The sequence below is a fragment of the Heteronotia binoei genome, chromosome 4 (genome assembly GCF_032191835.1).
Source record: "Heteronotia binoei isolate CCM8104 ecotype False Entrance Well chromosome 4, APGP_CSIRO_Hbin_v1, whole genome shotgun sequence".
Classification (NCBI taxonomy): domain Eukaryota; kingdom Metazoa; phylum Chordata; class Lepidosauria; order Squamata; family Gekkonidae; genus Heteronotia; species Heteronotia binoei.
The window spans coordinates 52,182,967-52,197,501 of NC_083226.1; the positions used below are offsets into that span (position 1 = coordinate 52,182,967).

Below are 14,535 nucleotides of genomic sequence, written 5' to 3' on the forward strand. Positions count from 1 at the left end.
GAATAGCTAAATTCCATGGAAACTACTGGAATAAATCAGTCACCAGTAAAGTGTCTTTGTTCAACAGGAATTAGTGTCAACTAACTTTAGTTGAGTTGGGACCCTAATTTTTCCGTTTGCAGAAGGAGGGCAGTTTTTGCCAGTTCCCTCCTCCTCCTGTCTAGGGGTGAATGGACCCCAGCAACTACTTGAGGAAAGTGGGGGTCTGCAATGAAAAGGGGAATATCAGTGAAAATTCTCCTTCTAGTGGCAGAAATGCCTTCTACAAATGGAAAGTGCAGGTAACAACTAAACCAGTGCCTTTAAATTAGAGGAGATGTGAAACTTGTGTTTGTTGCTGTGTTCCAAAATCCACAGTTTAGAAAATTGTACTTCTTAACTGTATTGCCATAGTGTGTGCATGCTTTTAAGCAATGAAGAATTGTGACGTTACCAAAATTGCTTCTGGTTTTGTTTCAGGTTTTATACTAATGCATTAGTTAATAGTGCAGTCTCCTGAGTTATATGATAGTACACCTGTTGCAAAACTGATGTTTCTTACTATTCTGTCTTTTAAAAATGAGAATTTCTTTTTCTTTTCCATTTTATAGGCACAAAAATAGTCAACGGAGGTTCTGATGCTCAGGATGCAAACCAGTCACAACAGAATGGAGGAAGCACAGAGGAAAAAAGAGAGAAGCTTGATGCAGGCAGTAAGAAAAAGTAAGGAGGGAAGATGCAAGGAGCAATAAGAAATGACTATCCACAATCAATTCTATAAAGCTTAATGAAGTTTTGAAAGTGTTTGTTTTTCATGTTATCTTAGGGAGAACAAAAATACTCAGTTATGCTCAGTGCTGAAGTAAAAGACATTTCAGTATTATATGTTCTTGGATAGCCAAAGTTAATATTTTAATGCTAAATCCATTTAGCTGAACTGGCTCACTGACCTTTTTCATTTATTTCATTGTTTTCTCTTGTTCTTGCTAAACAAATCTAAATACTGTTTCCCAATTGTGCCCCCTATCTGCAGATAGGCCATCGATAGATTAGGGCCATGCTGACTCTAAGCAGATTTTTCTGCAAAGTTGGGGGAACCCCTAGGTTTGCAAAAAAATCTGAAATCCTTAAAAAATTATATTTGAGGTGTGTCTGTAAATTCCTCCCCTCCTCAAAAACAAAAGTATTGTCTGCAATGTAAAAATTTATCTCCTATTCAGCAGGGGTAGCAGCGGTGGAGAGGGGGAACCAGAGCAGGCATGGCTGCAGAGGCTTGGAGTCTCACCAGGCCCAGGGACAGCAGTGATGTCAATGGAAGGCGAGAAAGCTGCAGAGGCTGAGAACCTTACTGGGCCTAGGGTCACCGCAATACCTTTTAAAAAATACTGGACATGTCAAGCTCAACTCTAATGCTAAATGTTTGTGGCTTTGAGACATAGTGTCTAGCATCTTATCAGATGCTAACAGATTAGTCCTCACGTTTATTTCAATATTGTATCATGGCTGTGGTCAGATCAACGTCACAGGACCTTGGATACTTTCCTAAGATAGCAATTCTCAAACTGTGTGCTATGAAAGTGAGAGAAAGAACTGATAAAGTCTACTATGAGCCCAAAGAATTTTTTGCAGAGGTGGTTCCAGGATTCAATGCTTGGGCCTTGCTAACTCGTCAGTCATCCTCCACAGGGAAGTGGGCATTTCTGTAACATCTGCAGTCACACCTGTTGCAGTAGCGTTAGCTGTCCTGGGAAAAAAACCTAGGCCACAATAGTGATGTGTAGAAACCACTAGACATAGCAAGGTGGAAGACTTTTAGGGTACGATATTTTCTACTTCTGTTACTTGTGCCATCAGGAAGTACGGTAGGGAGATCACTATTTGGCTTTTCTGACTCAAAAGCATTTTGAAATCTTAGGTTGTTTCTGATTTCACTCACCTGCCTAAACACAAAAAAGAACCTTTCCTGTAATCAGTTAATGTATAGTGTTTATTTGTTCAGTACCCACAGATACATACTGGACCATAAAAACATTAAAAGGCAAAATACACTTAAAATAATTCCACCTTTTTTCCCCCCCTTCAGAATGTCTGGTGATGGAAGAGAACAAGAGAAGACAAAGGTTCCCACCTCTGAAAATGAATGAATGCAGCCTAATTTTTGTAAATCACACATTAAAGAGGACTATAAGGGTTTGCATTTGAGAATTAGATTGCTGAAAGTTTTAAATTTTATAAACATAGTATTTTAATGTGTACAATTTTGTGGGGATTGTGAAGAATCCCCTTTAACCTTTTATTTTAAAAATATTTAAACATCCTAATAGCATTTGCCCAGTATTAACAGGCAATATGCAGTTCAGGTGTAAAGACCAAGTCAATTTAGAGACTGAAAAGTGTTTGTATGTTTAATGACTAGCACTGTAGTATATGTTTCCCTGACTACTCTCTGTTCATTTTTGGTCAGTGACAGGAAGAAAGTTACTTTTCTTTTAAAGTTGCCAAACTGTTCCACTTGTATAAATCTATTTTTTTTTCCTGTTGTCTGTGCATAGTTTTCAGATCTGTTATTTGCCAAAGTGTTTGTTCACTGTGTTTTGTAAGAAGCTGGAAGCGTTTTGTAGCAGCAGTATACGTATATTCAGTGAATTCTTTATAAAGAAGTTAGTTTTGTTCTTGAAAGCTAATTGTGCCAATTTAATATGCTCTAACTTTCTGTGGTATGCTTTGGATATTCTAGATATCATACTAAGGAAACTGGTGTTTCCAGTAAAATTACTGATGCACATCAGTCAAAAAAACAGTCTTGAAACAATTTGTTTAAAAAAAAATTAAAGTTATGGAGAAAACACCTAATCTGTACATGGTCATTGAAAATGTCTCAATTAATACTGGGTGTAAGGGATCCATCTGCACAGACTAATAGACCCATTTAACTGATCCTCATACTTCATTCAGTGCCTGTGTTCTGTTTTTTGTCTGAAATACAATACCAGTTCTTCAGGCTGAACAGAAATGTGTATGTGACAACCGGGGAGATCTTTTGGGGAGTTTTAACCAAAATCAGGAATTGTCCTGCTAATTCAGAACATATGACATTCAAACTTCACAGCTCACTGCATTTGGACCTTTGCTTGTCCCATTATAATTGCCAGGTTATAATATTTCAGTAATAGCAGAAGCCATAACTAGTAGCATACTTACTTTCTAAAATGAACTTTTCCTATCCTGTTCCTTTATGTCAAGTGAGCCAACATTTCCTTTTCTAGGTGTTATAAGAGATCTTGGCTAGTTATTATTTGTCCCCTTTTTCAATGTTATGCTTCCACTAAACCACTAATCACTACAAAGCTGACTGCTTTTCATCTCTTCCCTCATACAAGCTAAACTTACAAATATTCTTATAATTTTGTTCCTTGAGCAGCTGGAACATCTGTGCCTATACCTGCTATCCCTGCCAATCAGTGATGGAGCCTTCAACACCTCAAATTCAGTGAAAATATAAAAGTCCTTGGGAGGACCTGTATGATTGTCTCTTTGACAACAAAGCCTCTGCTATGAACAGAAGACATGCATGCAAACCACTTTAAGAGAAAACTCATGAAGCTTTGTTCTCTGATGGAGAGGGGGACAGTGCCTATTACAGAGGCCTATGGAGTTGGCCTATTATTTAGGTCTCTGCCTTCAGGGAGAGTTCTCAGCTTTGGGGGCAAAATGCGGTTTAGCTCTAGCCAATTAGAACCTAATTCTTAGTGGTGGTTATGAAATTAATTGTTAAATGGTTATGTAAATACAATAAAAAGAACCTTTTGTGCACAGGAGTGATATTTGAGCTCAACAATCAGTAGTTAGTCATAAAGCTGGCTATTAGAAGTAACTAGATAAACAGTCTCTAGTACATATGCTCAAAAGTGAATGGGTAGGATAGCTTTTTTTTTTGCCATCAAGTTACAGATAGATTATGGTAACCCTGTAGGATTCTCAGATGGTTTGCCATTGCCTACCTCTGCATAGCAACCTTGGTATTCCCCCATCCAAATATTGACCGGAACCAATCTTGTTTAGCTTCCAATATTTGAGTATCCCAGGCTATCTGTGTTGGGGCAGACGCCTCATAAACTCTGAAATAATTTTAATGGCACTTGGCTCTTCCATGCCCCTAGGGAAGTCACCACCTACAATGAGGCGCTTTCCCTGATAATAAGATGTTCCATTTTAGAATTAATGTGTATTTATGTCATGGTTTCAGTAAAAGAAATCTGAGAAGCATAACCCATTTGTGGGTAAGCACAAACACTTGATATTACAGACAAATCAAAACCTTGATGTACACAGTCTTCAAAAGTTTCAACAAGGGGTGTGAGGCAATGAACCTGCCAAAGCCAAACAGGAATGGCAGAGGCTTGCGCCTTTATGGGAGGATCACTATATATAGCATCAAGAGTTTCATGACTGAAAGATGACATATAAATTATTGTACTGTGCTCCATTCCTTTTGCTACCCATGTTGTGCATATATGGGTGTTCCTGAGACAGCAGGTGGCACCATTGCATTGCATTCCTCTGAAGACACTGCCTTCCAGAATGCTTTATGTCTTGACAGCAGGACTAATGACAAAGGGCATGTATACAAGGGTGAACTGTATCTGTGTGCCTTGAACACACATGCATGTGTTCCTGAGGCTCCTGCTAGTGACCAGATTTGGAGAAAGTGACTGCAACCTTGTCCTCAAGTGCAATGTGTTAGAGAGCCTTTTCAGCCTTACCAGATTAATCCAGCTGGATTGAAGGCCAATAGCAGTTTAGGGACAAACAAAATTTTTGGAGTATAAGCTTTCAGGAGTCAAAGATTTCTTCATTAGATCTAACAGAGAACTTAGACTTTCAAAATCTTGATGTGAAAAACTTCTTGGTTTCTGAGACATACTGGACTCAAATCTAGCTTTTCTACTGCAGGCTAACATGGCTACTCTGAAACAATCTTTGTGGTAGCTTAATGGACACAAAGCTGAGGAAAGAAGGAAAACAAAAGGCAAAGGTGAAAAGGAAAAATTCACCCAACTGCAGATTTCCAGAGAACAGCAAGGAGAGATGAGGAGGCTTTCCTGAAGGAACAATGCAAAGCAATAGAGGGAAATAATAGAATGGGAAGGACAAGAGATCTCTTCAAGAAAATTGGAGAAATCAAGGGTATGCTTGAAACTCAACATCAAAAAAACTAAGATGGCATCTGGCCCCATCACACCATGGCAAATAGAAGGGGAAGACATGGAAGTAATGACAGACTTCACATTTCTGGGATCCAAGATCACTGCAGATGGTGACTGTAGCCAGGAAATTAAAAGATGTTTGCTCCTTGAGACAGCTATGGTGAACCTGGGCAGTATAATAAAAAGTAGAGACATCACCATGCAAACAAAATCTGTATAGTCAAAGCGATGGTATTCCCAGTAGTAATGTATGGCTGTGAGAGTTGGACCATAAGGAAGGCCAAACACAGAAGAATAGATGCTTTTGAGCTGTGTGGTGCTGGAGAAGAATCTTGAGAGTCCCTTGGACTGCAAGAAGATCAAATCAGTCAGTCCTAAGGGAAATCAACCCAGACTGTTCCCTGGAAGGTCAGATGCTGAAGCTGAAGCTCTAATACTTTGGCCACCAAATGAGAAACAAGCACTCACTGGAGAAGATCCTGATGCTGGGAAAGACAGAAGGCAAAAGAAGGGGACAGTAAAAGATGAGATGGCTGGACAGCATTACTGATGTAACAAACATGAATTTGAGCAGACTTCGGAGGATGGTGGAAGACAGGAGGGCCTGGTGTGACTTTGTCCATGGGGTCGCAAAGAGTCGGACTCAACTGTGCGACTGAACAACAGGCACATTGCTGTGGATGCCTCATTTGAAATCTGAACTGCTTAAAGATTTACAAAATATATAAAGCAATTATAAAGTCAGCATGAAGAAGTCTCTGGGTTCTAATTCATGAACTCCTCGAAAGTCTGGAAGCCTGGTAGGGTCTCTGTTCTGTACATGCTCTGAGAAAAAAACTTTTCTTCACGGCAGTAATAGAAGTTGCTTAAACTGCAGAACAGAAGAACCATGCCAGAAGATGGTCACTCTTCTGCCTGCTGCCCCTCTCACCATTCTACAGGCACTCCTAGTGAGCAGTTCTTACTTGGTCAATAAAAACACCTCTGCCCTCTCTTGGGAGTTATGTCTTCAGGCAACTGTTCACCCAGCCAATGTAAAAATCACTTTATTTTATTATTTTACATTAGACTTTTATCCCGCCCTCTCCGCAAGCGGACTCAGGGCGGCTTACAACAGTCGTTTACACGATTTAAAATAATATGGATAAACCATGAAGATGTATTAGGTTAGTGCTAGTGGAGAGTTATGTGGACAGAATATATATATATATATATATATATATATTGATTTTCCAGCTCATGCTGTCCTGGGGGCAGGGGTAGCCCAGAACACTCTTTCAAGGGTCTATAATATGCAATAATGCTAGACAAATTTTACCAGACCAGGACCCCACTATATGGGAGCTTCTCTTCCCCCAGCTGTTCTCCCTAAGAGGTGGAGGACATCTTGGGTGTTTTCCCACCATCCAATCAGGGAGGCAGGAATCTAAAAGATCTTCCTGTGGCTGTGGGAACCACCCCTCAGTTCTGTACCTGCCTCAACAGGGAGAGCAAGTGTTGAGAATAGGCTCCTATTCTTTTTTGAGAGTAGACTGGGAACTTTCTTTCTATCCATTCCTTCTTCTTCCTACCTTAAACTATTCTTCTTCCTCATCTGAAGCCTGCAGCCTTTTTCTTTCACCAGATCTTCTTTGCATTTCTATTCCCCCCCCCCTCATTTCCCTCTGTGAGAGGAGCGGCGCCGCGGCAACCTCGAGCCGAAATTCAAGCCGCGGTGCGAAGAGGAGCCGGATGGCACGTCGGGGGAGGGACTCCTTTCTGGAGGACGACTCAGGGGAGGGACTCCTTTCTGGAGGACGACGGTGCATTGCGCGGGGCCGAAAGGCCGCTTCCCGGAGCCGGCATGACCTTGGGGCTTGCCTCGGCTGCCGGCAACGTGCCCTGTAGGGGCAGAAGAAATGAAAGGAAGCGGCGCTGGTCTTCGTCAGCAGCCGAGGAGGCTTCCTCAGAGCTGCGGCCCGGCCACGATGGCTATTTTGAATGCCGCAAAAAGGCGCGAAGGGAAGCAGACCTACAGCCTGGCAGCATCCAGCGGCGGTGGACCACGGATGCCAACCTCCAGGTGGGAGACCTCAGCTCCTTTGATAACCAGCCATCCCAGGAAGCGTCGCAGACCTACCAGCCCCAGAGGGGCTCTGGTAACGTACCCACTATGGGACCCTCTTCGCTTGCAGAGTTTTTAGATACAATAAGACAGACTGTGGGTGCTGCGGTTATGGCAGCCACCCATAAGAGGCCAAGGTCCCCTAGCCCTGGTTCCTCCTCCAGGTCCCCATCACCCAAGAGATCCAGGGGCCATTCTAAGGCCCCAAGGGGTTCCTTAGCCAGCGACTTCCTGGAGGGCGAAAGGTCCCAGTATGAGGCTCCATCAGAGGAGTCTTATGAGGGAGAATGGGAGGAAGGCGAATTCCTCTCAGATGAAGAAATAGAAAGTACTACTGTGCCAGAACCCTCCTCACGCTTTTTCAGGCCAGAGGAGTTTTAAACTCTCCTCTCCAAAGTGCTAGCTGCCCTGGACCTTCAGGGGTCGCCCGAAGAACAGGAAACTAGTCCCCTGACTAACCCAAAAAATAAGCCCAAGGGGAACACGGAGTTCTTCCTGAGGTACCGGTCCTCAGACAAGGTTTTCCCCTTCCCAGAATTCTTTCAACGCCAATTAAAATCAGAATGGGCCAAACCAAGTGTCAGCAAGCAGGTCCCTAATTACATCAAGAAGTTGTATGAGCTCCCCTCCTTTGCTAACGACATGTTACAGGTACCCCTGGTGGATGCTCCAGTTGCAACCCTACAGTCCCAGGGGTTGCTAGCTGGGGACGGCCAGGGTGCAGTCTGTGACAGTTGGGACAGAAAAATTGACCTAGCCTTGAAGAGGAGCCACGAGGCTACGGCCTTGGCCATCAAGGCAGCTGCCTCTAATTCTATAGCGGCTAGGGCAGCAATAGTGTGGGTCAGACGCTTATCACAACTCGTACCAGACACGGATAAGAGGGTTCTGGAGGGCACCAGCAGACTCCTACGGACAGCGGAGTTCTTGGCAGACGCCTCCCTGGACACTCATTCTCCGCTAGGGCGATGGCAGCTAACACTGTTGCAAGAAGGGGCCTATGGCTGAGGGCCTGGCCAGCCGACACCCACTCAAAGTCGATTGTTTCAGGCTATCCCTTTCAAGGAGAGAAGCTGTTCGGAGACTCCCTGGAGAAGATCCTGGTGGAGACGCGGGACAAAAAGAAGGCCATGCCAAAATTTCTGAGACGTCCCGACAGACGGGGGTTCGGCTCTAGTTCCTTTCGTACCCCAGCCAGCTTCTCCAAACCAAAACAAGAATACAGAAGACCATCCTGGGGTCAACCCAAACAAAACTTTCGCAGAAACTTCTCCAACTCCCGATTCCAGAGGAACCAGCCCGACCGATCGGATAAGGTTGAGAAGGGCCCCAAGCCCAGTAAGGCATGACTGGGAACGCATCCCAGTAGGGGGCCACCTGCTTCACTTCCACCAAGCCTGGAGGGAGTCACGGGCGGACTCTTGGACTCTGGACATTGTTTCTCAGGGCTACCCGATAGAGTTCAAGCGTTCACCCCCAGACCACTGCATTATTTCTCCCCTTCGTTCGAACCCGGGACGGAGAGACGTCACCCTCAAAGCGATTTACCACCTCTTAGAAATTGCAGCTATAGAACAAGTCCCTTTGAAACAGAGATATCAAGGTGTTTATTCGATCTTTTTCACAGTACCCAAAAGGAACGGGGTCTGGAGGGTGATCCTGGACTTGAAATTCCTGAACAAGAATATCAAACTCCGGCACTTCAGAATGGAGTCCATCAAGTCAATAACAGAAGCCCTACATCATCGGGATTACATGGCATCACTGGATCTAACAGAGGCCTATTTGCATATTCCGATCCTACCCGCACATGGCAGATTCCTGCGGTTTTGCGTGAACGGATCACACTACCAGTTCAGAGCCCTTCCATTCGGTCTTGCGACGGCGCCGCGGGTGTTCACCAAGGTCCTGGTGAATCTGATAGCTCACCGCAGGCAGAGGGGAATCCACGTGCACCCATATCTCGACGACCTGTTGATAAGATCATCGTCGAGAAGGGATGCAGAGCTGGACGTCCAGCGCATGGTCAGATGCCTTCAACAGCACGGGTTCTTAATAAATCTCCCCAAAAGCCAACTGCACCCGACTCAGAGACTGGAACATCTAGGCATGATAATCGACACGAACTTGGACTCTATATTCCTCCCGGAGGACAAGGTCTTAAAGACCAGGACGCTGGTGCAGCAGGTGATTCAAGGATCATCATCGACGCTCCTGACGCTAGCAAGGCTTATGGGTCTCCTGATCTCGAATCTCGAGGCGTTGCAGTGGGGCCATTATCATACCAGGCAGCTACAGATGTTTCTATGCCCCTACCAACTCCAGATCATGGAGAGGCGCTCCATCTCACTGACGGTACCTATGAAAGTCAACGAGAGTCTTCTGTGGTGGACCAAGACCACCAACCTCCGGCAGGGGAGAATCTACGCCAAGGAGGGAGAGTTACAACTGTTCTCAGATGCCAGCCTCTCAGGTTGGGGAGCGACCCTCAACGAGGTTCCCACGCAGGGCCAGTGGTCGACCCAGGAGTCGACCCTTCCGATCAACCTCCTGGAGCTCCGGGCCATACGATTGGCGCTGCTCCACTTTGAGGACCAAGTGTCAGGACAGCACGTGCTAGTGAGAATGGACAATAGCAGCGAAGGCCTACTTAAACAATAAAGGGGGGTCCAGGTCCAGTTCCCTCCACAAGGAGGCCGCAAAGTTGTTCGAATGGGCGGAACTCCACCTGAAATCAATAAGAGCGGAACACATCAAGGGGTCCTGCAATGTCCAAGCAGACTGGCCCAGTCAGGAGAGCATTCAGGCAGGGGAGTGGTCTCTCAACAGGACTCTGTTTCTGAAGATAGTGGACCACTTTGGCCCGCCCGCACTGGATCTCTTTGCATCTCAACAGAATCACCAACTCCCTCGGTTCTTCATGAGGTACTACCACAGTCGGGTGGAGGCCACAGACGCTTTAACATCCCCATGGCCACAGGACCTCCTATACGCCTTTCCTCCGATACCGGTCATCCCGAAGCTGCTGAGGAAGATTAGCCGGCTGGGGGCCGAGGTCATACTAGTTGCACCCTGGTGGCCTCGTCGTCCCTGGTTTTCTTTAATTCAGCAGATGTCTATAGAAGAACCCTTCCGCCTGCCAGTTCGACCAGACATGCTATCGCAGGGACCAGTATGGCACCCTCATCCAGAATGGCTGAGTCTGACCGCGTGGAGGTTGAGAGGAGATCGTTGTTAGACCTAGGCTATACTAGTGATGTGACCAATACAATTCTGGCCTCCAGAAAAGAATCCACCACACAGATCTATAACGTGTCTTGGAAGGCTTTTCACAGGTGGTGCAGGAAAAAGGACGTGGACCCGCTGCAGCCTACTGTCCCTAGGATTCTCCAATTTCTTCAGGACGGTCTCCAATCCGGGCTGAAGCCAGCTACCCTCAGGCAGCAGGTCGCGGCCCTGGCGTCAGCGCTCCAACAGGTAGATGGCGTTCATCTGCCATCTCATCCACACATCCGGCTGTTCCTTAGAGGGGCTTCTTTGAGTTCTCCACCGCAAGCTCACCGCTTCCCCACTTGGAGACTGAATATGGTGCTTTCGGCCCTAACTAATCCGCCGTTTGAGCCGTTAATGTCTGTGCCCTTAAGGATAATGCGCATGAAGACGATATTTCTAGTTGCAATAACCTCGGCCAGAAGGGTCTCCGAAATCGGTGCCCTGTCGGTCAAGAAAGAACTTTGCATGTTTCACAAGGACAAGGTTGTTCTCTATCCGGATCCCACCTTCCGACCGAAGATATCATCTAGGTTCCACCAAAGCCAGGAAATCAACCTACCATCCTTTTGCCCGGATCCTAAGCACCCGAAGGAGCGCACGTGGACGTACGCAGGGCAGTCAAGATCTTCCTGATTAGGACAGAGACATTTCGTAAGTCTGACGCCATGTTTGTCAACGTAGCAGAGACCAGAATGGGCCAGAAGATGTCTAAGTCGGCCATCAGTTATGCCATCAAGCAGTGCATAACGGAGGCGTACAAGGCATTGCACCTCAAGGTCCCACCAGGGATCACAGCACATTCGACCAGAAGCGCGGCCGCCAACGCGGCCTTTAATAAGAATGCCTCGGTCGAGGAGGTGTGCAAGGCAGCTACGTGGTCGTCTATATCCACCTTTATTAGTCACTATAAACTGAATGCCTACGCGTCAGCAGATGCGGCCTTCGGCAGACGAATCCTTCAACACGTCCTGCCCGAGTAGGGCAACCCCACCCTGGTTAACATACTGCTCTGGGAGCACCCAAGATGTCCTCCGCCTCTTAGGGAGAATGACCCTTGGCACTTACCGTGAGGGGTCCTTCTCCTAAGAGGACAGGAGGGCATCTCGCCCTACCTTGGGGCAGTCTGTTCTTATTTCTCGGCCTACATCCTACTACTGGATCTTCTTACCACTAATGTCTATTGCCTATTGGCCTGCTTACCTCTTAGTTCCCCTATCAGGGTTAACCCTGTCTGTCAGCCTACCACGTTAAGGCAGTTGTGGCTGACATACTGTTAACTGTTTGCATGAGAAGTTTTTCTTTTATTAGATGTTAGGATCTTCGTACTGCTTCTAGGAGTTACCCAAACTGAGGGGTGGTTCCCACAGCCACAGGAAGAGGAAGATCTTTTAGATTCCTACCTCCCTGATTGGACGGTGGGAAAACACCCAAGATGTCCTCCTGTCCTCTTAGGAGAAGGACCCCTCACGGTAAGTGCCAAGGGTCGTTTTGCTCTTAATTTGCACCACTACCCCACAACTTAAACTGTCATAAACACCTTGTTTTTTCCTATATGTACAGCATTCAAGATGAGGCCAGTGCCTCAGGCCCCCAGTTTAGCAATTAACAGGACAAGAGATTGTAGGGGGAGGCTCTTAAGGACACAGCAATATGTAAGATTGAGCCTTGTACCAAAGTTACAGTAATGCAGGCCTGCATTGTTCAGTCATACAACAGAATGTGTTAAAGTGTAATGAATGACAGCTGGAAACTAAATAAGGCTTCAGTGGGAAAAGATTGATTCACTGATTTTTTTTTCTTTTGCCTTGGGGTATTTTTGTGCACATGCATGCACACCTGGAAGTCATGATGACTTTTGGTGACTGACCCCTACTGGGGGTCTGGAGGATATTCAGAGAGGTGGCTGAATAAATCCTGTCCCTGCCTCCCAACTCCTGGTATTCCAAGGTCTCCCATCCAAGTATTTGCTAGAGTCAATCCTTCTTAGCTTCCAAGATGTGGTTTGCCCCACCCCCTCCCGGTCAGATCCAATTTTTGCTTCTTGTTTGAACAACAGAATAGCAATCAAGGAACTTTCTCGCAATGGAGCTGGTTTTCTTTACTTCCCCTGCAGTCCAAAATAGACACTTGAGTGTTCTGGGCTAACCCCTGCCCCCAGGACAGCATGAGCTGGAAAATCAATATATATATATATTCTGTCCACATAACGCTCCACTAGCACTAACCTAATACATCTTCATGGTTTATCCATCTAATATTTTGTATTAATTTGGTGCATGTCAAGTCCATGCACTGAGATAGGGCACAGCCAGGTAATTTAGCAAGGAAGACATGGACTTGACATGCACCAAATTAATACAAAATATTAGATGGATAAACCATGAAGATGTATGAGGTTAGTGCTAGTGGAGCGTTATGTGGACAGAATATATATATATATATTGATTTTCCAGCTCATGCTGTCCTGGGGGCATGACCTGACTACAAGCCGAACACTGTAGTTATATCCTTTTCACAATTAGCATGGGAGCATAATCAGAATTCTGGTGTTTTGTGTGTGTGTGTTACTGACAGTATCTCCACAGCCTTATGAACAGCCACAGGGCACTAGAAGCATGGATAAAATTAAATCCGGTGACCCTATTTTATTTAATTTGGTCCAAAAAACAAAACTTGTCCTTGCTTATTTATTCTCATAGGACAGTGTATGGGCTTCAATACTGTGGCCACTTAAATGCTAACAGCATTAAACAAGTAGCCAAAACACAAATATCCAGCTGGTGTGAGGAATTTAATTAGAAACTGACAGCTGGGTCCAATACTGGGCTTGACTCAGAGGACTCATTCAAAAGAGAATTCTGAACTGAAAACATACCCAGCTGTCCTGCTGCAGCTCCTGGGACTCATGGAATTAAGGATGCAATGTCCCCCCCTCCCCCATAAATTGTTCATTGTGTAAACTCAGTGTAGCACTGAAGGTCACAGCCCTCGGAATGCAACAGGACTAGTACAGAATACAATTTAAGCAACACTATCAACTTTAATTTAGGAAATGGATGAATCTGATACAACAACACTAGTCTCTGAAGACAGAGTCTTATGGTTTTTATACAATGCCTTGACTAAATGACACAGTAACTTGTTTGAATAAGAGTTCCATGGGCAACTGAAGCCCTCTTCTTTCAAAGGCTCTCTCCTTACAGACCCCATACTTGGTATACTTTGCTGCAAAACCCAACAGCACAGTTCAGGCCCCATCTTTCCCATCTGCCAGCCTCCACCTGAGACAAGAATGGGTCAGACAACCCAACTGCTAAAGCATTCTTCATTAATCATTAAAGTGATTTAAACAGTTTTTCATATCATACCATCACTTTCTGTATTTATAAAGTCTAACACGCTGTGGACAACATACTGAAGAGCAGTGTCTTGTTTATACCACAATATGCATACAGTTGGAGACGAGGATAATTGCACTTGGGACTCTAGAGAACCCAAAATGGTTTAATCATCCATTCCTCTTCCTTCTCTGCCAGCGAAATGTTACTGTGGATCCATGTACCAAAATAAATTTACCTGACAGTTAAAAAGAAAGATGCTTTGATAGGGACAACTAAACATTTTTATTTACAACTGTATTTAGAAGTGCTTATTAAATCTGCTGTAAAATTCAGACCAGTTGGAACATCCCATAGACAACCAGTACCAGAACTGGCCAACATAATATGAGCAGTATGCAAAAGCCGCTTCAAATTGATCCAGTTGATGGCAACTTCCACACTGTAGGCAATTCATGTTGGTCTTATGCTTGTGATTCTGTTTACTTACCTGATGCTCCATAGCTATTAAGCTAAGTAGTAATTCACTTACCGGGAGAAACAGGAATTTTTCAGAACCAGTCCCCTTACTTTTATGAAAGGTTATGAGTAGTTTCAACCAAGCTTTCAGCTTGATACTTCACCAGAGTAAATA

General features: G+C 45.0%; 1 protein-coding gene across 2 annotated transcripts in view; it reads left to right on the forward strand.

Annotated features, from left to right (window-relative positions):
* Window positions 1–2,825, forward strand: part of PSIP1 (PC4 and SRSF1 interacting protein 1) — a 67,760-nt gene extending 64,935 nt beyond the window's left edge. For both annotated transcript variants that reach the window (XM_060237260.1, XM_060237261.1), the window contains 2 exons: window positions 591–702; window positions 2,063–2,825. In XM_060237260.1, coding sequence (XP_060093243.1) covers window positions 591–702; window positions 2,063–2,123 — 173 coding nt within the window. In that variant the 3' untranslated portion in view covers window positions 2,124–2,825. The remainder of the gene's footprint in view (window positions 1–590; window positions 703–2,062) is intronic.
* Window positions 2,826–14,535: the final 11,710 nt, after the last annotated feature.